The following is a 27,126-nucleotide window of genomic DNA, read 5'->3' as shown; positions in this document are numbered from 1 at the left end:
TAACAAAGAAAGTGTTCAAGTTCGTGCGGTTTGGCGCGAAATCACTTTCTCCGCTGGGATAATGCTAGTAATGCTACCCACAAAGGAATTAATCAGATCTCGTCGCTCGAGTTGCATGATCGTGGATCATCGTCTTCGAGCATCCTGCTAAATGTTCTACAGGGGTTAAGGAGGGGTATTCTCGTCTGGAGGGACCAGATCCTCTATCCCCTTTAGGGACGACGCACAAAAAAGCTACCCAGTTTTTACCAATGAGTATTATCCACGCGTATTTAGTCACATTTCAGTAAATTGTAAGAAAAACTTGCAGACACGTAGAATAATAATTAATGGAGATATAGTTACAGACATAAGATACAGTTCTTTTGTGCGTCGTCTCTAAAGAACGGCAAAAAATTAGCCTTCTAGACGAGAATACCCCCTTCAGGGGGAATCCCATTCTTTGAGCTAAAAACATAGCGAATTTTTAGATTTTTTTTTTAAGAAACTAGCGATTCGAATAACTTAAAATTTGGACCATGTTTTTATGCATCTCTGAAGAAGTTGTAGTTTTTTTATTATTAATTTTTAATAATAAATATATGAGTTATGCATATTTGAGTGGCGTAAGGTTTTGGAAACTGCCCCTTTGCGAACTCCGAACTCCGAGCTTCATGTCTTGAAAGTAAACATTCTGCAATTCTCAGGCACCACTTTCACTGTTTCCCTAAAAATATCGTCGTGAGAACGAGCCAACGCCATTCAAAGTATCAATTGCAGAACATTCGGGAAGGCTTCTTATCAGTCATATCAAGTGTGTGGTCGAAAGTTCAATAGAGCTAGAAGTTGTCCACGAAATAAAAAAAAACTTCGAATCCAAACTGTGGGTAGTAACCAACATATAAAGAACCTACTTATATGACAAGAAGAAAATAATCATAAAGGACACAAGCCCTCCATTCTTTCCTATCCCATCAAAAACTCTACCCGTTCCCTCAGATGTCCTTTGCGAAGCGTATAGAATCATCTCCCAGCGCGAGCGAATAGAATACAGCCTCCCTTCGTTTCGGCCCAAATCACCCGCCCGAAAAGCAAGTACCAAAGTACCAGCAATTGGAACAATAGCTTGCCGTCAACGAGCAAAGTTGATTGCCGTACGGCATCAATAGGGCAGCCTCCTTTCCATCCGCGCGTCACATGCTAATTCACGATCAGCCGTAATTGTCTCTTCTCCCCGATGACGGAAGATGGAAAGCAAGATCGAATCTCCTTGAAGAGAGGCGGAGAGAGCGACGCTTATGGTTCTCCAGGCTTATCAGTTCGTGCCGGGCAGCCGTGCAATGCGTTGCCTCGTCTTGCAGTTTCATCGTGGCTCCGATTTCATGCGCGGCATACATACACCCCCTCGCGGAACATATGTGCCGGCTCTCTGACTTCCGTTGATCGTCCAGGGACCACCGGGGACCGGGTACCATTGTGCGACCAGCCTCGAGGATTTTGGTGCTGCTTCCAGTTCGGCGCGAGTGGAGGAAGCTTCTTCGCCGGAATCTGGTAACACGCGGGCTCTTGCGCGTGCCAAGCTTTTGAACCTTTGGGAACGTCACCGGCATGCGTACTGGTGGTAGCCAGGATTTTTAGAAGTCGAGGGCATATGACCGAGCAAGCTATCATATTAATAAATGGGGAGTTTTGCGTGGTACCATGGGATGTAAGAGGGGAAGTGTTGTGGACTGTGTTTAGAAATAGGGATGATGTATTTTTGGCCCTTGGGGGTCGTTTGGTCTTCAGAGGGGCACCTGTGATTTTGTCCCTCGGATGGAAGCGTTGTGGATCGTAACAAAAATCTTGATATATATATATATATATATAGTTAGTCATTTATAATTTTAAATATATATATATATTTTAAATATATATATATATATATTTAAAATTGGGTATTTATTGGTGGTGTGTCTGTAATAAAGTTTGAAGTATAACATTAGATGCACTCGCGATGGGGACCAGTTGCCTATGAGCGTACAGTGGACGGTTCTAGTTGTCTGTCTTATCTGGCGAGGAAATACTATTCTTTCAGTATGGTGATGATACGATCTCCATTGTGCATGATTTTACTCGTCCAAAATTGAAACAGAACTATACGACGCTGTTTAGACAAAGCTGAGATGGCTTCGTCGTGCTTCGTATACATACAGTGCTTGGGAATATTTATTGCATCAATTTCAAAATGATGTGGTACACAAGAATTAATTGTAAAATGATTTGTATCCAACTTGTTTTGGCCAAAATAGTGAGCTACATATTTTTGCAATAAATATTTCCAGTACTGTATCTGTATCTAGAAACTAATTAACTTCATCGTATGAAATATCCCTGAAGATCAGTTTTTAATAGTTCATGGCTGATTTCGTGTCGTTCCAATATCATTTCAATGTTCGTAAAACAATCATCTGGAATGTTCTTGGACGGTTATACGCCTCAGCTCGTCCGCGAAGGGTTAATAAAGAATACATGAACTCGGTTAACGTGCTGGAACAGGTTCAGAAGTATTTTACAGAGTTTCATTGCAAAATGGACATTCAAAGCTTATCTATTTTTCATTTTAAATCGCATTGTGACATATGTACGTGCATGACGGAAACGAGGAAGAAACAAGGGGACTATTATTTCATAATAGGTCTTCCATTTCTTATCCACGTTAATAATACTTTCGAACATCCCGAGTTTGTTAGGGGCGACGTACCTGCTTAGTGACCGCATAGTTGTATTATTTTCGCATGACTTCGGGAACTGTAGGGAAGTGAAAACCTAGAGAAGGGAGCATAATTTCTTATGAAACATGCATTCCCCAATTACTATAGCGTTCCTACATTCTAGGGTCTAGTACTCGGTTTGATTTACTTATCGTGTACTTTTATTTCGAACGTCACGGACGAACTATTTTCCATTTATATTTGCTCCGCTCCATTATCATACCTACTCATTGTCAGTCTTGAAGCTCTTTTCGTTAACAGTGCGCTTCATCGATGAGCAGAAAATTGAATTCGTATCTAATCAAGGGAGAATTGTAATTAATATCTTCCCCCAAGGGAATTCTTTCTGATCAGCACGCAGCATCGTGTAACAGAAATTATAACAGCTCACGTTCTCGAACGCGTAATGATAATAACTTGTGTTGGCTTGCGATAACAACAGAAACACCAGCGCTCATTATTTTCGATAACATTTATTATAGAAAAAATGTATAAAAGTGCAAAAGTATATCTTCCATATAAATCACACGACCGGCATATATAATTAAAACGTACGGTATGAAAATACTTATTCGCAATAAGTAGCGGCCGCATAAACTGTTCATAAAAAGAAACAAGAAACAAGCGAAACTTCCCAGTAACACGAGTCGCGCCGATAATACTTTAACGATGAAACATCTTTGCGGCACACTTGTGAAAGCAATTGTTCGTGAACGCGACGATGAAGAAACTAAGCAACCAATGTCTACGATAATAATACTAATTCCACTGTGCAGTGTGAGCTTATGCTCCGTCGTTATACTATAACATATTAAATTATTCACCATACAGTAACTTTTATTAAAAAAAAAAAATATCACATTAATACTTTAAAACGCGCAACGCCAATTAAAAACAAATAATACCTTCGGACTATTGAGAAGTCGCCTACTTTTCGTGCGAACGCCACATCCTCCTTTCCTATTTCAATACTCTATAAAACGTGGCCGCTGAAGGACACTTCCTCCAATTATTTATAACCGGGAACGTTGACGCTTTGTCTCTTAAATCCAGTGTTATTCGCAGATAGAGCTTCCTACGTGCAATTCTTCCCCATTATACGTCATAATTTGCATAAGGTCAATAAGGTACAGCTATAACGCGTTATCAACTGAACCAGGGAACAATTTTATAGCCACCTTCCAGGATACGCGATTCTCTCCAGTCTTCCAGCTAAGCCTTATCGTAGTCGTAAGTTCTCACGGTTCTTGATAGATATATCTCTTATAAATACGAACGTTTATAACATAAATTAAATAAAGAAACATTTCGCTCGCTAACAAGTGGTAGTGGGGAAAAGGAGAGAACCGCTTGAAATGCACGTAGGAAGCTGCCTTGTAGTACAGTGTTGATGTGTAGGGTAATTTGAGCAGTGCATGGGAAAGTCCACAAGCTGCGAATGAATGCACACCACGAAGGGGCGGGACGAGGGGAAATGCTGGGGGTTTCTAGTTGGAGTGGTGGGGAGCAAAGTCCTCAATCACCCAGAGCGGCCAACAGATTTTCTTCCGACTAGGCCTGCCAGGCGTGCTGGCCTATATGACGTCATACGGTGTAGGAGAAGGGGAAACACTTACATTTGATTGGTAACGCCGTGACGCCATGCCAACGCCAAGCCAATCCCAGCTAAGTGACGTCATATGTGCCAGTACGGATCGCGCAATATAACTTCTGAGCGGCTGCTGAGTAGGGCCGTGAGTCAGCCGTGCGCGCGACTCGTTGCCGGGAATTGGGTTCCTGCAAACTATTCAGTCCGCTGCGAATAGTTCGCAGGAACCCACTTCCCGGCAACGCCAGTACAAGGAGAGAGTCCGGCAGTCGGCGTTCTTTTAATTCGATTCGAAAAACGGCCACGGTCGCATGTTTTTCCCACACACGGCCTACTCTGTGCGCGTACTGGATCGCCTGGCAACCCTGGTTCCGACTATAATGGCACCGTTGTTCCTAGTCTACGCTCGTCATCCATTGCTTCTATTACAGTCTATTCATCGGTGTCGTTGACTAGATCTATTACGGTTGGTCTGCTGCCCCTATTCTCCGTTCCGCCGGAACACGGCACAAGAAAGCGATTAACAGTTCCCTGCACCGTCTCCGTATTATTGTTTATCTCGAACGGCTCGTTGTAGTAGTTAATCCCGTAACGATGCAACACTTCCGAGGGGACATTGATGTTGCCATTAAACATCATCACGTTCTCCTTCACGCTGTCCGTTATGCACACCCTGCTCTGACTCGACTTCTGCACCATCGCTAACAGCTCCTTCGTGCTGGAGACGTAGTTCTCGTTCGAGACACTCCTGATAACGTTACCGTCGAAGCTCGGCTGAGCCGTCGCTCTCTTCTTTCGCCTGACGGAGTCGTCGTTCGCGTTGCCGTTCCTCGTGTCCGATTTCCCGCCGGCTCTTCTTCTCTTCCTTGCTGGCTCCGCGGTATCCCCCCTCTCGAGCAAGTGCCAACCCTGCTCCTCCATTTGCAGCATGTCTTTGATAGCATCGCGCAACAGCATCTCCTGCTCGCTGCGATTCGGCGACTCGTGGTTGATTCCTTCGCTGATCGCGTGGCCCCGGATGATTCGCAGAACCTCCTGCACCTCGTCGTCGGCGTTCCGCTCGGCGACGAACGGCGGCGTTGGGTTTCGCTGTTGCGAAGGAATCGGAGGACGGTGTTGGATTTTATTCGCGGGTGGGGTGGTGTCATTATTCGACACGATGATCGGTATGATTATCGGGACTACTACCGGGCTGGTCGCGCCCAAGTTCCGAAGGCTCTGTTTCTCAAACGGCTTCTCCCTGGGCGTCTCGTTGGCGTTGATGTCTTTTTCAAGGGACTCTGCAGCCTGCTCCGACAGAATGCCACTGTCGTCGCTCACGATTTCAGGATTGTCGTTGCGAACAGAGCTGCAGCTAGTAAGCCAGGAATTATCATTCAAGTCGCTAACTGGCGATAGATAATGCCGAGCGGATAATTCGTCCGGGTTACCGACTCTGAAACAGAGCATGCCCGCGGTGTCGTTCCGCGCGACAGTTCGCGTTACATTCGATGGGGAGACAGGGGCACCGTTGACTTTCTCGCCAGTGGACGTTGCGCATGACTCCGCCAGCCTGTCCAAGGCGGGACTTCCCTTGTTCGTCGCACTTGCCTCGCAATCGGTGTCCTTACATGCTACAATGTTGCCAGCCAAATATTGATTTGTGCTGTTTACCACACGCATACTCGACGTGCAACACTGACAAGGACTATTATCCAATACAGGGAGATCGATACGCGGAACGCTACTTTCGCATTTTCTCATGATTAATTCTTCGACACGATGCGCGGACTCGGTTTGCGTGGCTATGTCGGTGTGTATCCTCAAATGCTTACGTTTCATGTCTCTCCTTACTACGACTTCTGCCCCTATCCTTAAGGTCAGCCGTAACTTCCCGCCCGGCTTTGCCCCAGGACTCTTCCCTTTGGGAATGGTTGCCTGCTGCTCGGCAGGTTTCGGCGATGCTTCCCGTCCGCGGCTGCTGTCCCTCGCACAGCTAAGCTCGCCGCTGACGACGACGCCGTTCGTTTCATACTGGCGGTGCCTTGAAGCCGCGTGCGCGTTCACGTCGGTTACGCACTTGAAATACTTTCCACATATTCTGCACATCGCCCCTGGAACGACGACACTACAGTCACGCAACTTCACCTCACGCGGCACGTTAATCTTCTTGGTCCTGCGGACACCGTCCAGCGTGGTGTACCCGAATTGGCATCCCTTCATTCGAAGGCCCATGCTGCGAAAGAACGCCTCCTTTCCGATTATCGCCGTGTCGCCGACATCGTGCGCCCGTGGGAGATGATCTTCGCTGCGGTTGCTGCTTGTCCTCGGCGAGTAACTGTTTGGATCTGCAGCACCGTGGCAGTCCCTCGGCATACGTGGCGCCATCTCCTAACGGTCAGTGACCCCTGTAAATAATCATCAAAAACCTATCGTTGTATTGATGTTCCTTTTCATTTTCGTGTCCGCTAATACGTTGGTGAGTGACCGACATCTGGCAGAAATAGTTGAGATTAACTCCGACAGGAAATGTAGCGCAGCAGAGGTAGATCGTCTCGATGGAAAAGTTAGATCTGGATCCTTAGGTGCGAGAACAGTTGTGCCCAGTTAAGTTGATAATCTCAGGTCCCGGAGAATGTATCTTTTACTCGTGGCGGTAGGCGAATTTCGGTGCACGTCCGATTTCACGATTCACCGAGTTTTATTGCTTTCGGCGCTCGAGAATAGGGGAAGGGGAATCCAATGTTGTAGTGGCCATTAAAAAGGGAAAAAGTCAAGTGAAGCATTTCTCGGCGGATATTCGCTAAATTGGCATCAATCGGCTTTCAGTGCTTTGCCGATGAAGATGATACCAAACTGGACATAATTCGGAGTATAATTAAGGAAATTACATATTTAATTAATTCTCTGAATTTAAAGCAAGTGAAACATAGTCCGATTGGGGTCATGTTCGGAATCATTTTCATCACGGAAGTCTGTGGAATCGAATGGTACCGTCTTCGCGAACAAAATGAATAATATAAAAAATTCTGTATGTCAGTAGTGTGGGTACTTCACGTTTGGCTGCGCGACATCCGTTAAATTTCGCCGCTCGCCGCGCATGCGTGCCAACGGTCGCTCGAGCGATTTTACTAAAAGCCAAATTCTTTAACTCTATCGACGTGAATACGTCTTTGAAATCGGAACAGTACTGGGGGGGGGGGCATGCACGAACAGTGTAGCGTTACGAAAGTTGTGGCAAAACTGTGCGATAATGTTTCGTCTTATAACTTCGAAACTAAAGGCACCATCCAAACAATAAATATAGCGTCGCGTAGACAAAGGATGTCGGTCCATGAGGTAACCTTCGGGCCGGGTATGTAACCGCAGTGAGCGTGTGTATGGGGTCCGCAATATGTAAATGACAGAAATGTAACGTGCCTGGCGAGCTTTGGGCTAGTATAACTTCGAATTGCGTCGAGTGAGAACTGAGAGAGTGGTGTCATTCGAAAGTGAGTTTCAATAATCAATAAAATAATCCTTCAGTATTGATATCGAACTTACTCGTTTCAATATCAATATCCAAACTTCGATATAATCGTTCAAATCTACTCTGTCTACTTCGTTCGTTCCACGATCCAACATCAGGGCCGAGTATTCACGCCAAAAAATTGCGGTTTGCGTCCTCGACACGACCTACCCGAGTTTTTTTCATTGTATCCATATAAAAAGATACCACATACCATGTAAGTCGCACTATTTTCAACGAAGTTGGGTTTAAATTCTGCAAATTAATTTTGTAGGTAATTCAATTACAATGCGAATTGCGTACGGTTTGGTACCATTTTCGTCGGGAAAGCACAAGGAATCGATTGGTCACTTTCGCAAAGATCCGATGAGAAATGCGGAACTTGATATTTTTCACTTTTTAATGGTTAGTGCAACATTGTATTTCCAGCCCCCCATTGTCGAGAGCCGAGCGCTCGGTTGGGAAGGTTCCCGCAAAAAGTGGCAGCGGGGAAGGATTTTGTGTCAACCTAACCGAGGTAAATTTATCACGTCAACCGGGCACAACTGTATATATTGCATAACGAAGTGATGAACACTTCGTAAAAGATAGTGAAAATATAGATGATATTATGTTAAGACGCTTTTACGTCGTATGGGCGAATGGTACATTGAAAAATCTCTGGGCGGACTGGCACAGCCTGGTCCATTGAAGATAAATAAATGACTCATCCTGAGAGTCAAGGACGGTAACTATCCGGTGGACGCGAAAACCGAAGTTAAGCTTGCAGGTTATAAGAACCGTAATTGGAAGTAAAGAAAACTTTCTAGATACGCATATTTCTTTGAATCGAATTTAAATAACAGTAGATATTAATACGCATACAGAGAAATAAGTATCGCAATGTATTAAACAAGCTCAGAGATATATGCGAACTAAAAATAAGATGTAATCGAAATGACTAAGTAAGTAAACAAAATACTGTCAAATCGCAAATGTACAGATACTATCACTATATGAATGAAACAACGTACACCAACGCCAGTTAAAATTAATTAAATCTTCCTATTTGAAAGTCTATTTTCTAAGGAAGTAAATGCCAGAGTAATTTTGTTAAGGTGTCAAAAACACAATGGTGAATTTTGTAAGTAAGATTTTGTATATGGAAATTATTTTGAGATGCTTAAAGAAACTTAAAATTGTTATCTTATTCTTCTTTTAATTTAAAAAAAGCAAAATAATCTCTCGCCTGCAGTGACCACTTTAACTAATTAATCTAACTAATAGAATTTGAAATACAAATTCTTTTTTCAAATTGCTCTACGAAACGTTTAAAAACTTTAAGCACGGCTTTATAAAACGCAGGTAGCTATCTTTGGATAAGTTAAAAAACGAAATCACTCACGATAAAATACGCAGAGTATCGCCGATCACAATATGCAAATCCTTTAACCCCTAATTTGCATCTTCCTCATGCTAGAAGTTGCAGGAGACCGGATAAATCGTTTCTTAGCAACCACCAGAGGAAACTATGTTGAGCACGATCCCCCTGGAAACAACCCAGCGGCCAGTGTTGCGTTCGCTATGACGCAATTCCAGCGTTGCCAGGCACTTATCTTATCCCCACTATTGCGACTACACATCCCGCTCCTGGCTACAGTTAGAACGAAAATCACGCCCGACTAATGACTGCAATTACGAAACAGTGTTTTATTAATTCACACCTTCAGTTCAATTCGGCGTACCACTGAAAACTGAATGTTTAGTAGGCTCAAGAACACAATATGGCAACACTACGCAGCTGCAGTCAAACGATCCGATAAGACCCAAGAGGCTCCCCCAATGGCGAGCAAGGTTGTTTACGACCCGCCCAATCACCGTCGACGTTATACCCGGCGTGCCCTCACTCACACTACAACGCTAACCCCCCACCCCTCGTGATGCGCGACTAGCCGTGCCCTTCAACAATAGGAATGTCGAACGTGGCATATTTTGTAACTGAAAACCCACAAAATACGTTTGTGCAAAGCGTTTCTCTCGTTCAGAGCTGCTGGAAACTTTGGGGCGAAAAAGGTCCCGTCTCCTACGTTTACCGTATTTGTGATATATCTACAAGAATCAGAAGGGGTGGGGGAGGTGTTATTCAACAATTGGCTGAGGCTTTATTTAGAACGATGGAGGGAAATGTTTAGAACATGTGCGTTTATTTATATCCCATGTCCGAGGGGAGTATTGCATATTTTAAATACCCAACAATACGCGCCGCGATGGTTAAGGATGACTGTAAATATAATTCGTGTTTACGAAAGGGGAGAAAGGTTTAAGTAAATTAAGATTTGTGCTTGTTGGCAATTAATGAATGTTTAGAATGGTGTGTTGGTTCGTTTTAGGTAGAAGTAATTGGTATCCAATTTCTTGGTAATTTTTCAAACTTGTATTAATATTTGTTTATGCTAACGAGTTAAGTAAATGATTGATGTACGAGTAAGGGGAAATGTTCAGGTTTAAACAGTATGTAATAATGTTGTTGTGTTACATTAAATTGTGCGCCTTACGCGACTCCTTATCTTATGCCAGACTAAATAAATACATCTCACCATAAAAAATTATATGCATACATATACAGTTGATATGTATACTGTACATAGAGATATGTGACACCGAGGATAGAAATTGCTGACGCAAAAGAAGATAATATAACGCCACTTCGTGAATGTATAACTTACACATTTTACGCAGTTAACTATTAACTTCAAATATTTAAACTTGGGAAATATAAGAAATGCGCATCGATTTTATACGCGTATAGCTGCGTAAATGAATTTTTTTTATCACATTTTGAAGCACCGCTGTTTGCTAAATATCATATCAGCGATAAATATCATACAAATGTTAGATTATTGACATATTTTTTGGGAAATGTTGCACATTTTAACAACCCATTAAACTAAATGTAAAAATGTGTACCAACACGGTCCTGTGGCGCAACGGATAACGCGTCTGACTACGGATCAGAAGATTCCAGGTTCGAATCCTGGCAGGATCGGAAATCTTTTTTCCACGTGGAAAATTGTTTTTTATTGAAAGCGTGGAAGCTTGATCTGCTTACAGGAATAAATATAGTTTTTTACGATTACTTAGTGTGATTGGTAAAATCAAATATACGAGTGGATTAGACACATATGTGTCAGTGTTTTCGCAATTATTGTGAGTATCTGTTTCGATAACAACATTTATATTCAGATTGTTTCGGCAGCAGAATATTTCTATGATTCCCAGAAAAATATTTGTCCTTGCAGTTCGAAAACATTCACTTTAGAAAAAAGTAAGGAAACCAAACGCTGTGGCCGATGGCGCGTGCACGCGGCTATCCTTTCTTTCATCCAAACAGGTACACTGCCGCTCAAAAATACCCAGCGTTACAACAATCAAATATTACACAGTCGATTGATGACAAATCTGTTTGTCGCGTTAAACTAACACCCGCTGAAACGAACCTCGATGTTGACACCGTCGAAAGAAATTCACAAATGAAACCGAAAGATGAGTTCTAGGTAGAAGAAACAACCCCGTAGGATACGGCGTTCGTACATTGTAACGAACTGCGACGCATTCCTCTTACAAATTGTGTCGAAGAACAGTTCCTAACGTTATAACTCTACTTGGGTCTCAGCAAGAGCCGAACAGGCAGCTTTAACATTTTTCTTATAATAATCTCTGTAATAAGAATTTAACAGAAATTCGCCCCCTCATGGGGCTCGATGGAGTTAAAACAGATGTGGAGAAAATAACAAGCATTCGTCGTAAAAATACAACAAAGTGTACATCCGTAGGCAAATACTTTTGAACGTTACAGTATACATATATCAATGTTTACCTACTGTTCGTTAACTGACAAAAAAGTGTGATAAGAAATAGCAGTCGTTACTCGAGTCTTGCATATCATCCATCTTCCATGACAACATTCAGTGGACTTTGTCATTATGTATGTATCTACTAGCGACTAATTATTACATTGTATGTGCATACATTAAAAATTACATTTCAGAGCATAGAACTTTAAATGAGCGCTTAAAAGGCAGTTGTTCTTGGCATTGTAATGGATGCAGACTTCAATACCCTCGGTTAAATTGATACTTGATACGTAATGATTATTAATATGAAATAGTAAGCAACTTAACTTACTTAAGGGGACCTTCCGGTCTAAAAGTCGATTTTTTTTGTATTTCATTTTTCGAATGTTCGACCTTTAAGGAATTCGTGTTTAAACGGATTTTTTGAAATTCGTAAAATTCCCGAAGCTATAGGCATTTGAGTAGCGGCAAATGCCTGGGTAACCACCGGCCACTCGGTGCTTTTGTAAAACTTTAAACGCGTTTTTCTCGAAACAGTGTTCCCAAAATCGGTGGGACCTGTATCTCCAAAAGTTATTATCCGATTCGACTGAAACTTTTTTTATTTTGAAGAATATACTTCTGGCTAGGGATACCAGAAAAAAATACAAAAAATTGAAAATTTACAATTTTCTAAGGCGCTGAAAGGATGAAAACTGTAGGGAAAAAGTGATTTCAAACTTCAGCTATTGTTGTTTTCTAAAAAAATGTCATTTTGTATTTTTTTCTGGTTTCTCCCCTAGCCAGAAGTATATTCTTCAAAATAAAAAAGTTTCAGTCGAATCGGATAATAACTTTTGGAGATACAGGTCCCACCGATTTGGATAAATTTTTTGACGCCTCGACTTTAACGACTCCCCAGTGTCGTCTGTAATTATTAATTATAAAACAAAAAATATATTTCTGTAGCTTAAGACATCCTTAATACAATGCAACAAGTCCCATTGAATTATATGCAGTAGTTTTTCTTTAATTAATTCCTAAACATCACCTATTTTTGGGGGCTCTAGATCGGAAGGTCCCCTTAATATATTATAATATACGACTAACGATTTTGATCAAAACGTCAACTTTTTGCATTGGAAATGGAGAATAATAATGGACATAAGAAATCTGTGCGATAAAGCTTGTTAATAATGATAATTATCAGAAACACGTTACGAGTTCGTTGCCTTTTTTGTATTTAATATTCACTCTCTTTATACGCAGTACTTAACAAAATTAATACACCGTTCTTTCCACAGGGCTAACTCGACCTGCGAATGTACTTCTCAATATGGATATTCGTGCTTGTGCAATTCAGATGTGTTCGTAAGTCCCTTTTATTTTAAACGCGTACCACGTAAGAAGTACATAATAGTCAACGTAGAGCTAAATGTATCTATTTAACCCTTTGCGCCGAATTATCAGACAATGTAAAATCGTGTAAAAGCTCGGCAACCATTATCGTAAAAGGAAACATTTATTGCATGGTGTCGTTCAACGTATGCTGCCGCGAGAATGGAAGCATCAGCACCGTTTGATCGAAATGACTCGAGCAGAAACTTATTGGGTTGTGCAACAATAGGGCATTTCGTCTTAACGATGTCACCATGCACTGTCACACCACAGGCACGCAACTATCGTATGCAGCTTGTAGCTTGTAGCGCTTTTTATTGCACCCTTCACCCCTTTCACAAGCTCCACACATTTTTCCACTATATTCCTTTACATATGTAGGTACTTCTTCGTCCCTACAATGGTAAATGCTTTTATTCCTTCCATTTCCTTCGTAGCGATCTTGGCGATCTTAACAATTAACGCTTAACACGTTCCGTGCCACGGTGGAAATTCAGATCTCCGGTAGGGCTGTACAAAGTGATGAGAAAGTAGATCGCGATGTTCAGTTATTGAATATTCAAATTATTATAATTGTTGAATATTCAAATTACGATAAATTAGGATAAATGATAATAATCTGAATGTTCAATTATCGAAGTCTAATATAGAAGTTTATTTCGAGCTGTGGCACGGTCGAAGTTGTGGGTGAAAATGGACCCAGCGTCCGTTTATATTCGCGAAAATGGAATGATGTTACTGACTTTCCCAGAGTATGCTTCGGGGGAAGAAAGCATTCTAGATTCGCCACGCGGTCCATGCGAGGGTTACAAACACGGCGAGGACGATCTTCAGACTTTCGACTTCATCAGCAAGCTGAAGCTGGACCTTCTGGAGACCCATTACGGCGGCGTGACGCGTGTCAGAGGTAGCAATCGCATGCAAATTGCCTACCGATTGGAGAAAGACACCGATATCACTTTACCCACAAAGTACGCCTCAACGTTCTACCCCCCCCCCATGAGCGATGCTCGCTACTCCCCTAGTTAAATCGCACAAAGGTCGGGTGAACTGTATCGCGTTCCTTTTTTCTTTTTGCTGGGCCTCGACAGAAACATACTTCCGAACGGATTGCCAGAGAATTTCAGCGTAGTGTGCACGTTCAGAGCCAGGAAACTGCCAAAGTATACTTGGCATGTTATCAGGATCGTCGACATGGAAAAGGAGCCCCAGTTCTCGATCGCTCTGAACCCGAAAACTCTGACCCTGGACATCTCGGCGAAGGACGAGGAAGGGGGGCTGCAGACAACCTCGTTCTCGGCTGATCGTGTGAGTAGAACTCGCTCTGCCAACTTCTCCTCTTAAATCACGCGACAGTGATTTGTGCTGTTACGATAGCCGAATTCGAGGTTTCAGAATGTAACAGATCCTTACGAGAGTCCTTCAAAGTACAAGTCGTTGGTTTGCGTGTGATTTGGTCCTCTCGCTAGCAAGGCCAGCTCGAGAATGCTTTTTGCAATCCTGCATTTCCTTGCGCAAAGATCGATGGCTAGCGCATCGATCCCCATCCTTCCAGGATAACTCTGCTTCCCATCAAAATGCCAGGAGATAGTTCTATCTTTCTGCGCCTTTCTCAAGTGTCCACATCTGGGTACCACTTGTGACGCCGCTGAGGAACGTACATCGTTGCCGTGGCCTTTCTTCTTGTCAGCTGGGCCACCCATAAAGCCTGCAGACCTGGTCTGCCGAACCTTCCTTCGATGGCACCCAGACACCCTGCGCTTTGTTTCTACTTCCGCTATTTCTCACAAAAATTTAAGGTTCCCTTCTTACTTACTCGCCCTGCTCTGTTAAACGGGTAGGACGAGTTAACTCGTCATTTGAAAATGTCCAAGACGAGTTAACTCGTCGTTTGGAAATGGCCAAGACGAGTTAACTCGTACTTTGAAAATGGCCAAGACGAGTTAACTCGTCATTTGGAAATGGCCAAGACGAGTTAACTCGTCGTTTGGAAATGGCCAAGACGAGTTAACTCGTCGTTTGGAAATGGCCAAGACGAGTTAACTCGTCCTTTGAAAATGTCCAAGACGAGTTAACTCGTCAATTGAAAATGTCCAAGACGAGTTAACTCGTCCTTTGAAAATGTCCAAGACGAGTTAACTCGTCAATTGAAAATGTCCAAGACGAGTTAACTCGTCCTTTGAAAATAGCCAAAACAAGTTAACTTGTCTTTCCTCATTTATTACTGCATGCGCAGGGAGCCTTCCTGTTTAAGAAACTTCCCGTTAACAGTTTAAAAATGTGGAACGACAATTCTTCCCTTAAATTCGCGCTGCATTTCACTTTTTCATTCCGAATTATTGCTAGCTGCTGATGCAATCCGAAGCAGTCGACATGCACACACGACGAAACGCGGCTCAGCATGCGGAAGCGAAGCGCATCTCGACTAATTTCGAGCGCTGTCAACTCGTGCCTCCTTTGCAAAGCGAGCGCCTCTTAAAAGTGTCATCGACGATCGCGTGATGATTAAAACAGCTCCCATGCGGGTATGATCCACGAAGCTTGGAACTCCGGGCGGACGTGTCAGGTCGATCCTCCGTCGAATATCAATCGCGAGCCGCGTGGGCGTATGAATTACAGCAGGCCTGTCGTGGCACGTGGAAATCGTGTCACGGGTCGTTGCGTAAACGCCGCGCGAAATGGTTTAGAGGTTTTTCCAGGGCATCTGGGCGGCGCGAAAGAAGCCGCCTACGATGCAAGATCGGAGAGACTGATGAGAGCACCATTCCTCCTGACATTCGTAACCCCTTGGAATTCGCCGACCCCTACCACTCGCCATATTTCCCAAGCCTTGAACCCCTTCCTCCCAGTTCCTAATATGTACCGACAAGCCGGGAGCTACCCTAGCCGCTGCGCCAAACGGTTCCAGGGCGAACCCTTCGTCGCTGAAGCTGATTCACCCACCATAAAACAGCTTTCTAAGCCCCAGACTGGGCGTATCTCCCTCGCCACTAACAGTACAACCCTTTAAAAGACCGCGTACACTTCCCTGGCTAATTCAGTTTCGATTCTTGCCAGTTGAGGGACAAGTCGAAAGAGTAGACTGAATCCCATAACAGTTCAGTTCAGTAGATGAAGATTCCTCACAATTTACACTTTTAATTGATAGAAATCTATGGCCGCTTAAGAAATTTTCGAGCTGCTTGAAATTGATAAATTGTTTGGAAAAAATGCGAGCCACTCGAAAAGCTCAAACGGCTCCAGTATTCGAGCCCTCGTAGGACTTTGAATTACTTCAATTTATTGCTTACCCGAAAAAATATTATATGTTTTAAGAAGTGGCCAAAACTGGTACAATACCTTAAAGTGGCCAAAGTGGTGCATCTACCCTGCTAGAATATACGCGAAAAGATCTTCAACTTTCGAGTTAACAAATCCCAGTTTGGCCCCCGATCCGCAAAATTGCAACGGCGAAAATGTTGAGATGCTTGGTTGGCACAGATGTTCGACAAGAACTGGCACAAGATTAACATCGGGGCGTTCAAGGACAAGGTGATGGTGTACATCGACTGCGAGTACGCTGGCACGCAGGCGGTGAAGCCTCGAGGACCGATGAAACCGGATGGCGAGATCTCGGTATCGAAGATGTCCCAGAGCAAGCTCACTGTACCGGTAAGTTCGATCGCGCCTCTGAAATTGCGCGCGTACATTGTGCACCGAGCGGCGGCGATAAGATCAGCGGCTTTGTCCACGCGACAGCTCGGTGCTTATTAGTCAATTTCAATCGGCCACGCAATTATCGGCTGCTCCATGGGCGACGGTGTACTATATTTTTTTACGGATTTCTGGTCTAATTAGGAGACGGAAATCACATTCTTCATCGAATACTAATGAATGGTAATATGTTTTTGCTACAAAATACTCATGTCCAATTTCGGGAAGCGAGCGTGATAAATTATCACTTTTTTGCTAACAGAAACTGAGGTTTTTTTCTGCAAAGTGTACAGTCGCAACTGGAAGGCAGCTCGTAATTTAATTCCGCATATACTCGCAATCAGAAACGATGGAAAAGTTCCATGAAAATACTCCCCCCAAATATAGTCATTTCTGTCGTTTCAATGGCACTTTGCATATTTTACTTCAATTTTATTCCTCAGTTAAGCAACTTAAATCGACGGATCTCGAAGGTAAATCGAAAGGGAGTATAACTCTGCTGAGCGCACCCCTAAATTAGATTTCACTTATTAGAATGTAGGTACCACGTGAACTCGATTAAACGTGAGTTACACGATACTTTTTCTTATCCCTGGGAATCTGTTACTCTACATTTTAAATCACGTGACTGGTCTTCAGAAGCGCACTCACTGCTCGGCGCATAGAAGAGGGTGAAGTTTACAATCGACACAGCGCTCTTGCGCAATAACACGGCCATATTTCACAGAACACTTCGATGAAAGTTCCCAGAAGGCTCGCGGCATCAATTTCAACAAAGTCCGCGAAGGAGTTGCTCGCGCTGGGACAAGTTCGCGTGCGCGGATTTCGCGGAAGCCCGTGACGCGTCCGCGGGGGATGCTCGCGCTCGGCCGCGAGGCGAGCGCGCCCGTCGCATGCAGCAATTAAGAAGCACTTAATTAATAAACACTTTGTAATGAACGAGGCTAAGACGTAACTGGGACAAGCTAGATTTAGTGTCGCTCTCAGAGTGCAAAAGCGTAACACGCACAGAAAAACGTGGCGGCGGCGCTATTAGCACAGTTTAAGCGAGCCGGCAAAAGAAACTGTATTCAGTAGATAGCAACGGAATGGAGGAATATGGCAATGATAAAGGTCCGCGGGAATTTTGAAAATTAATACAGTGTCCCTGGGCTAGGTGATAAGGATTTGATAGCGCGCAAGTGGAATGTAATTGCTCGCGCGGCCACTCGTTATGCTTCATGATAATTGCTCTTCTACAGATCGATATACAGTGGATGGTCTTAAACTGCGATCCCAGAAGACCGGAGAGAGAAAGCTGCGAGGAACTGCCGGCAAGTCTATACACATATTTCACAGAACTTCGCAATCCATTAAGACCTCACGGCCGTAATTAACGTAATTGCAGAAGAGCCTCAGCGGCCCTTTATTACTTCAGAGGCGACCGCCCTGCGAACTAGTCTGTCCACAGGGGCCTCCTGGATTTAATGGCACAGATGTAAGTGCGAGCTTCCCTTTACCGATAGACACCTCTCCACATCCCTCACGCTTCTCGAAACAAAAAAGCTTGCGACTTACGATTCTACCAACAAATTCGAGTAAATACTAACAAAATCATATACCCTTGATTTATCTCCCCCTGCTTTATCTAAAAAAGAAATATAAAGACCCACACTGAGAATATTATTAAGAGTTCCTCGCCTCCACTTAGGACACCCTGTACATTTCTTTATGCCTCCCCAGAACTGGCTTTTTAATAAAGTCAGACGAACGCTATGCCGACTTTGAAAACCAAGTCGTCTATAGAATAATGGAAGTATTTATTTGTTTAGGGCTCACCGGGATTACCTGGACCCCCTGGGCCGATAGGAGAGCCGGGCCTACCTGGACGGCAGGGTCTACCCGGCCCCCCGGGTGGAAAAGGCAATACAGTGCGTCATCCGAACAACGTTCAATCGCGTGGCACAGTATAATGAATTCTTTCCTCATTTTATTGTATATTATTACCAGGGCTTACAAGGACTGAGCGGAGCTCGGGGATTCCCCGGTATACCAGGCCCGAAAGGGCCCATCGGGCCCCTTGGACCCCTCGGCGCGAAAGGAGCGCGTGGCGAAAGAGTGAGTTTATCACTTTATTGCCACCAAAGCGAAACAATCGTTCCACTTTATTCGACTTGCAACAGGGGGACATGGGATTCCCAGGACTCAAAGGGGACCAGGGTTTTCCAGGACCACGCGGGCACCCTGGACCCCCCGGCCCGCCAGGGAACGTCAGCGATTATCGTGAGATTTTGCCGCGAATCGCAGGCCCGCAGGGTCCGCCGGGTCGCCCAGGTGAGAAGGGTTCAAAGGGCGAGAGAAGCGAGCGTGGCGACGCAGGGGAGCGAGGTCAGAAAGGTAGGTACTCGTTCGATATCTATTCTTGGTGCTTTGCCCCTTTGCCGGCGAAAGATTAACGTGGCCGTGTCAAATGTTAAACGTTAGCGTTAAATACGATTACGCCGATCCATCCGATAAGTAATCCCCGGGGTGCTCGCGTAATCTAATTTGATCTTGTTAGAAATCGCAGTAAGTTGTGGGTGTCCACGTGCACGTCCAATCAGCGTTAAAGGCATTATTCTCCTTGCGCTGGCGGCAGGATGCTTAATCTTTGCTCCCTTTAACGTAACCGCGGTTAAAACCCATTAGGCGCGCGATCTTCTTAATTTACCGTAAAATGCGCGTTAAGAAGTTCTTGCGCTCTTCTTTGGGTGAGTGGATGAGGGGTTTAGCAGGGTGAAACCGAGCGGCGAGGTTCCTTCTATCGGGACAATAAATCATTCTCTACCCTTCGAATCTGTTAATCCGTTGATTGCAATGTTCCAAAAGGTCACTGACACTTTTGCAGAAATAATTCCTGCCAATGAAGTGTGTCAACAGCCGTTATTTAAAGGTCGGGTGCAATCGTTTTAATGGCTTCAACTGCCTAACCAAACTGCTCCCACTTGTTCTGCCCTCCTCTTCCTCAGATTTCTGGCGCGAGCGCGAAATTTCTGGAATACAAGTTTAAACTTCACGCCGTGGCTGTTGTGCGCATTAAAATAGCGCGTTGAATCGGAGATCGGTAATTCACATTTTTCGGTTAGTATCCCACCTGCCATTAACGATCTCTCATCATTCGCGAGCTTCGTTAATGGCGTTGCCAGGCGCGCTTTACTGAAAGCCATGATTCCAGGGCTCCCCGCTTGATGGAACAGAGAGGAGATGTCGTACGCCTCGACATCGACCTAAATACAGCCATTCAAAGTGATTGTAAATCAATTTATTGCAATCTGCTGCAGTCGCCCGTACACCCGTTCCTTTTATTAATCACTGAACGTATGACGTTGTCGTGACAGAAATGACTAGCGGCTCCCGACGCGAATCTAATTGCTGGCATTCGAACACTTCGTCATTACGTGAACTAGTTTAGATGTTCGGTAATAGCTTAATAAATGATGCAGATGTAACAGAAAGTAGGTTGCGCTGTTAAATTCGTGATACGTGCATCGATATTTTGATTGATTAAAATTATTCTTTAACTGAGAGCAGAGTTGGGCATTAAACGAAGAAAAAAATATTCGTTATCCTGGAATAACTTCGTTTTATTTAAAATTTCTATTTGTTTGAATAATGCCCAACTCTAAGAGTGCAGTATACACTTTATCGAAATTTCAAGGTAAGACTCATCAACCATTTGCATAACCACAAAGCACACATCCTCCTCATTAAAAAGAGTATCAAGGTCTTGGAGGGTTACATTTAATTATAATCGCACTCCAGGCGAGCAGGGAGACAAAGGTAATCCAGGAGAAGATGGATTCCCTGGAATAGAAGGGAAACCAGGTCTGCCTGGTTTCCATGGTCTCAAAGGGGCGACAGGAGATCCAGGGCTTCAAGGATCCCCTGGTGCACCCGGTGGAAACGGTGCACCAGGATCACCTGGGATTCAAGGAACAAAGGGGGAACCTGGAGAACCTGGTCGTGATGGTTTGTACATCGCATTGAAAATAGAATATTTCTAATCCTTAACTGGTTGCATTATTTCACTCAGGTCTACCCGGTGCAGCAGTTGGTTCCGTGGTACCAGGACCACCTGGTCCTGAAGGCCCATCTGGTGCACCTGGGGAGGATGGCCTGCCAGGGTTGAAAGGTGAACCAGGATTTGTTGGTCCACCTGGTCTTCCTGGACCAGAAGGGAAGCTTGGTCCTCCTGGGTTCCCAGGATCACAGGTAAACTCAACTTTTTGTTATTATAAAATATTTTATGTAGTAATCGAATGTTCTAGATGTTAGCGATCAATCTTCTGGATCAATCTTCATCATTATCATGTACAGGGTTCAACTGGTTTACCTGGGGAACCAGGTGCCCCAGGACCTCGTGGAGCATTCGGCTTGACTGGAAAGCCAGGACTGCCAGGACTCGATGGGAAGCCTGGAGAAAAAGGGGATAGAGGTCTACCAGGAGAACAAGGTCCTGTTGGGCCACGTAGTCCACCAGGAAACTCTGTGAGATTTGTGGTCCACTTTATGGGTACATTCTCCTGTAATTCCATCAAATATTTAGGATTCTTTTAACGGAAACTGTAACACGTGGGGCAAAAACTCTTTTTAGTATTGATTTATACATATTTCAAGATGATAAAAAAAATTCATTTTTTCCCCATGTAATCTTGAATAAGTAGCTAGAACTCTATCGGTGATAAAAACACGGTGTGCGAGATATTTCAGAATAGCCTCATCTGAAATGAAAAATCGAAAGTTTTTCTTAAAATATATGAGTAGGATTATTGTTCGACGATCGTTACTGCAAAATAATGAAAATTAGATGATTGATAGTTACATGTTGTAACTTACTGGTTTCGGAACACTTTTATTAAAGCACGTGATTTGATAAATCATCGAATTTTCATTATTTTGCAGTAATGATGGTTATACTCATAGGTATATTTTAAGAAAAACGTTCGATTTTTTATTTCAGATCAGCCAATCTTAAAGTAGCGTGTACACCGTCTCTTTATCACCGTCAGAGTTATAGTTATTTATTCAAGAAAGATTCATCGAGAAAAAAAAACAGTAAAAATTTTTTTATCATCTTAAAATATGTATAAATTAATACCAAAAATACTTTTTACCCTGTGTTACAGTTTTCTTTAAAATAAATCCTAAGAAAAAACGATTTTTTGAAGGGATTACACGAAAATTGTACCCTTAACGCTTTAGCGCCGGCACCTAGATCCGGTTGAAGGAAAAATATCCCGTTTTTATCATTGAAAATGGTTTGAATTTTTATATTTTCTTCAGAGGTTAAACTGCATAAAATAAATGAATTCGGGGTCCAGGTAGATCCATCAATCTTCAATGAATAAAACTACTCTACACATGTACTAATCTGACACAAACAGTGAATTGCGAGTGCAAACTGTGAAACAGCAAAGAAAGGGAATGTATCAAGTATGACACGTCCGGCGCTAAGGGGTTAAACCGAATACTGAGATACTAAAATATATACAATCTTTCCAGTAGCTTCTCAGAACATGCACTGTGGAAATGTGTTTGTGCAGGGCCCTCCTGGTTTGCCTGGAGCCGCTGGCTTCCCTGGATTAGAAGGAAGACCTGGACCACCAGGCCTCCCAGGCACCCCTGGGCTACCAGGCCCACCTGGATCAACGGGGGATATGTTGAGCACCAACGAGGTTCTGAGGACTATTGGTAGTCCAGGGGTCAGTGGACCCAGAGGTTTGCCAGGCTCTTCAGGTCTAGTAAGTCACCTGAACAGACATCAAAATGTAAAATGTCCTTCAAAGACTCAAGTTTCAAGAAGTTTCTCTCGCAACAACATACAACAGAGAGAGAGTGGCTTATGTCAATTCCTTTCTATTACCTGCCCCATAAAGTTCGCGTGGTCTTCGCAGCTTTAAAACGGCGCTATGTTTTAATATGAATTCAATCGCTTTAATCATTCAAGTAGTCACCATTATGTACATTCGACAACCATTTCCCAAAGGGATGCGTGCTTGTATAGCCCGTTTCTATAAAAATTTATTTCTTTTGACGAAGAAGACTGTTGCAGTGGTGATCTTACATCGTCTTCGTTTGTAAATGTTTCTTCTGTTAAATAATTTTGCGCGGACAAAAGCAGGTGATAAATTCACGGTGGGAGAATATTCTCAACTGAATTCCAAAAAATTTTCTCTCGCGCTGTCTTGCAGAAACAAGACACCCTTAAGGTGGAATCAGACGGCACGTGGATCGGCGAGCTTTGCGCGCGACTCGCCGTGTCCACGTGCCGTCTGATTCCACCTTTACGGTTTACCAATGCCGATTACCTTTTCGTAATTTCTCCCGCAGTTCGCATTAACCGTTGCATTCCAGGTTTTTCCAGCCTCTGTATAAGAGCAATAAAAGGTAATAAAACATCTGGACACCAAGTGGCGAGGTGACCACTCGGGACCGACCGCGCGAACTTTCTGGGGTAGCTACTTAACACCTAATAACACACGAAGTGCCCCTGCAATGAACCGTTAATGGATAGCGTTCGAAAGCTTAGCGATGAATTTATAACTGCCCTAAATCAGCCGGGCGAGAGGGGTCCCCCTGGAGAACGAGGTCCAGAGGGTCAAATCGGGCCAGCGGGAATCCCAGGAAAAGATGGCGCTCCAGGACTGCAAGGACTACCTGGGATCAGAGGCCAAACAGGAATGCCGGGCCTCCAAGGGCCGCCGGGCCGAAGTATCACCGACTCGGAAATCAGAGACATATGCACGACCGTGCTACGAGGTGGATATTCATCTGAGTAAATCATTCTATTTAATTAGGAAACACGAAAGCCTGATAACGTGTATCTCCAACCACCACGTAAACAGAGGCGAAAATGCAGCTTTGTTAGCCACAGAGACAGTAAGAGGCTCGAGGTGATTTTCACAGACAGATAATCTTTCTTTCGTTACCACGTGCGCATACAGAGCAGATGACTGAGATAGCAGCACTGATGCAAGGCCCACCTGGTCCACCTGGCCGAGGCCGTCCAGGCCGCCCTGGATCACCTGGTCCACAAGGTCACCCAGGTACACCCCTCAGAAAAGGGTTGCCAACCCAATTTGCCTGCACTTGATCTCATGACCATAGAATACAAGGGGTAGACACGCTACGGCTGCGAGCTTTTGGTAGCTCTTGCCGGGGGAACCTCTGTTGTCGCTCTCGGAGATGCAGAGCACACCGAGTCACCGCGTATAGAGCCACCCTTAGCGTTAACGATAGTCATAGCGAGCATCACGATGGGTCATCGTCGTCATCCACCCGGCCACGAGTTGCTTCACATTCCATCTTCATCCTTAGTTAGTGCCGGCATTCATCCAGCGGCGTGATTCACGCGCACGCGTCAGGTGCGCGCGTACCCTCGATTAACAACCGATCGAATCGGGGATCTAACATCTCACGTAGCCGTGCGCCGATAAAGACGATGGAATCCTGCATGTGTCACAGAGACGCTGAAAGAACTAACAGAGGGTCTACGAGGGCCACCCGGGTTGCCGGGGCTGGCCCGACAGGGCCGTCCCGGTCGAGCCGGAACCCAGGGCATCCCAGGTACCTACCACACGAAGGATCCTAACATGTTCTTCCTGCATCTCTCTTCTAGCGGACTAAGAAGGGATACTGTTGAGTCTGCAGAGGATTTCTGGCTACAGAGCGTGTAGTGATCGCTGTACGCCGTTGGGAAGCTCTTCCGGGGGTGAATTGAACGATGCTATATTTTTGTGGAGGATCTCAGGTGGGGACACGTTAAACAAGCTTGATGCTTGAGGGTTGCTGATGAATTAAACAGTAGTAAAGTCACACGTGGGTGGAGAGATTTTGAAGGCATATTGGGAGAAGCTTTTCAATGGTGTATGTAGATCAGTGCTCCGCACCCGGCGTGCCACGAGACGATGCTAAGATTTTTTTTTAACCAAGAACTTCAGAACTTTTTATTGGATATTTAAGTTATACGAATATGTTTTTTTTTTAATTATTTAAAGCAGATTTACAAGCTGTACAGGTCCAGTAATTTTGCGCTGCAAAAAATCTGGTTGACAGTTTTCTAAAATCAACTGACTAAAATCAACAAACCAAAATGTTTTAGAAACTATATGCGGATGGCTATGGCACAAATGTAATTTTGGAATATATGCTTCATAACTTGTGTAAGTTTTGTACATTTTTGCGCGTAATGTACCGCGGAATTCTGTAACGGGCTTAGGTGTGCCGAGGGTGAGAAAAGATTGCGGAGCACTGATGTAGATTATGGCTGGTCAGAAATGACTATACAGAGTTAATATTATCTCTTCGCGTTATACAGCGTGGCTGTTAAAACTTCATACAGTGGTCGAGGTAATTCCTCATGGAAGACGAGAGAAACACTGTGATATACCCATGCTCAGCTGTGTTATCGAGTAAGCTTCACATACAAATGCATCTGGTTTCTTCTCATAAGCAATTACCTCCTCGTCGTTTGTACCACATTTTACAACGCCCTATGCCTACCGCACAATTGTTCTGCATGCTAAACATTCATGCCACGCAACGATTTTAAAAAATTATAACCCCTTCAAAATTCGGGGAAAGAATTTAACAGTTAACCCTGCATGCGTCAAATACATCAAACATAGAATTCCATGATCAACGAATGAAATAAATTTTGTGACGAAACGCGAATACTAGATTGAATAATGTAATTAATGTTTGCACGGCGATTTAGGTGATCCAGGCCCACCAGGTCTACCAGGAGAACGTGGCTTCGTCGGATTACCAGGACCGCAAGGCCCCACAGGCCCACAGGGTCCATCTGGCGAACGTGGGGAGAAGGGCGACGGAGGACCGGAAGGCGTCGGCGTAGAAGGGCTCGCTGGGCCAAGAGGACTGCCTGGTAGTACAAAATCGTTTCTTCTCGTCACCATTCATTAGGTTTAAAGTTTTCTTTTACGCTGAGGGGGCATGTTAATAGGACCACCTGGCAACGACGGGGTCGGATCGCCTGGGAGGCAAGGAGAACGGGGGGAACCGGGCAGACCAGGTAAAGAGAAAAAAGTTGCAAACACGTTTTTAAGATCTGGTACGGGTATTTTTAGTTTCGTTCATCGACAGGCCTTCCTGGGACGGGGGGGCCACCTGGGCCGCAAGGGTCACCGGGATTTTGCGAGTCGTGCAACTACCCAAGCGCCAATTACGTGCAGTACACGCGGGGCAACGAGAAGGGCCCCTAAAGATACCTTCGCGGGAGCAGCGAACGAAATTCCCGTCTACGAGTAGCAAAGCCTACGAACTCGCAGAGAATGAAAAACCTGTGCTCAGTTATATCTCTAGAATTCTCTAACAACCACTGCCCCGTCGAGATAACACTCTAGGGACATTCCACGCGAGATCGGACACTTTTTGGAGTAACATTTCGGATGTGGCTGAAATTTGAATATGTTGCAGTCTTTAGGGATATATAAACATATCTCGAAGGATTTTCGACAATTTTGAAAAATGTCGATTTTACAGCTGTTTGAAGGTAAGTGCTAACTTTTTTTTCAATAAATTATAACTATGGAAGTAGTAAACGGATGGAGATGAGGTTTACGGCGATTTGTAGAAAAGACATTGAAGTTTTAAGAAAAAATTATTTCAGTTTCAGAAACAATTTTTTTAACCATTTTTGTGCAATCATTTTAAATAAATGCAGTTTGTTTTAACAACGGGTGCGATTTTAAAAATCTGAAAAAAAACAGAATATATTCGGCAATTTTTACAAGGCCAATTTTAAAATGCCCATATTTTTGACAATTAGATCATGAAGGGGAAGGATAGAACTATATTCTGTTTTTTTTTTAGATTTTTAAAACCGCGCCCGTTGTTAAAAACCTGCATTTGTTTCAAATAATTGCACAAAAATGGTTAAAAAAATTGTTTCTTAAACTGAAATAATTTTTTCTTAAAACTTCAATGTCTTTTCTACAAATCGCCGTAAACCTCATCTCCATCCGTTTACTACTTCCATAGTTATAATTTATTGAAAAAAAAGTTAGCACTTACCTTCAAACAGCTGTAAAATCGACATTTTTCAAAATTGTCGAAAATCCTTCGAGATATTATGTTTATATATCCCAAAAGACTACAACATATTCAAATTTCAGCCACATCCGAAATGTTACTCCAAAAAGTGTCCGATCTCGCGTGGAATGTCCCTCTGCCAATAACGTGTATGTATTTAAAAACCATTATGATTCCTTAAAAGACGCTTATTTGGGCTATTATTTAATACGCATAGATTATCGCATCGTCAGTGTACGAAATGCCTCTGTAGCTCGTCGAGATTAAATATTTCCCAAGCACCCAAATGGAACGGGGATATTTCCGATCGAACGAGCACGGGAATAAAGCGGAGCCCTCCACCGTTTC

At 43.8% G+C, this 27,126-nt stretch overlaps 2 protein-coding genes and 1 non-coding gene across 9 annotated transcripts in view; 2 read left to right on the top strand and 1 right to left on the bottom strand.

Moving 5' to 3' along the window:
* Window positions 1–1,290: 1,290 nt before the first annotated feature.
* LOC143367493 (uncharacterized) lies at window positions 1,291–26,961 on the top strand. 6 transcript variants are annotated; one of them, XM_076809352.1, is made up of 19 exons: window positions 1,291–1,530; window positions 12,924–12,990; window positions 13,769–13,988; window positions 14,109–14,325; window positions 16,498–16,668; window positions 17,952–18,023; window positions 18,098–18,187; window positions 18,522–18,620; window positions 18,700–18,807; window positions 18,873–19,086; window positions 20,491–20,697; window positions 20,762–20,940; window positions 21,046–21,216; window positions 22,272–22,469; window positions 23,286–23,487; window positions 24,193–24,294; window positions 25,445–25,612; window positions 25,691–25,759; window positions 25,831–26,961. In XM_076809352.1, exons 2-19 carry the CDS (start codon window positions 12,942–12,944, stop codon window positions 25,947–25,949), a joined length of 2,655 nt encoding a protein of 884 aa, XP_076665467.1. In that variant the 5' UTR covers window positions 1,291–1,530; window positions 12,924–12,941; the 3' UTR covers window positions 25,950–26,961. The 6 variants fall into 6 exon arrangements, with proteins under 6 accessions (XP_076665467.1, XP_076665463.1, XP_076665468.1 ...); XM_076809348.1 differs by lacking the exon at window positions 24,193–24,294 and adding an exon at window positions 23,673–23,774; XM_076809350.1 differs by lacking the exons at window positions 1,291–1,530; window positions 24,193–24,294 and adding exons at window positions 6,567–6,696; window positions 23,673–23,774.
* Window positions 3,190–27,126, bottom strand: part of LOC143367498 (uncharacterized) — a 47,597-nt gene continuing 23,660 nt past the window's right edge. Inside the window, exons 1-2 of one of the 2 annotated variants that reach the window (XM_076809373.1) lie at window positions 9,192–9,648; window positions 3,190–6,707 (exon numbers count right to left, since the gene is read on the bottom strand). In XM_076809373.1, the coding sequence (XP_076665488.1) occupies window positions 4,753–6,687 (1,935 nt within the window). In that variant the 5' untranslated portion in view covers window positions 6,688–6,707; window positions 9,192–9,648 and the 3' untranslated portion in view covers window positions 3,190–4,752. Of the gene's footprint in view, window positions 6,708–9,191; window positions 9,649–27,126 lie in introns of those variants that run through there. The other variant, XM_076809374.1, reaches the window with a different exon arrangement.
* On the top strand, window positions 10,760–10,832 carry Trnar-acg (transfer RNA arginine (anticodon ACG)). Its single transcript has one exon. It is a non-coding gene; the product is annotated as a tRNA-Arg (tRNA).

This window comes from Andrena cerasifolii, chromosome 3 (assembly GCF_050908995.1).
Source record: "Andrena cerasifolii isolate SP2316 chromosome 3, iyAndCera1_principal, whole genome shotgun sequence".
In the NCBI taxonomy this organism is placed as follows: domain Eukaryota; kingdom Metazoa; phylum Arthropoda; class Insecta; order Hymenoptera; family Andrenidae; genus Andrena; species Andrena cerasifolii.
The sequence above is the reverse complement of the archived record's forward strand: the minus strand, read 5'-3'. Positions and strand labels throughout refer to the sequence as shown.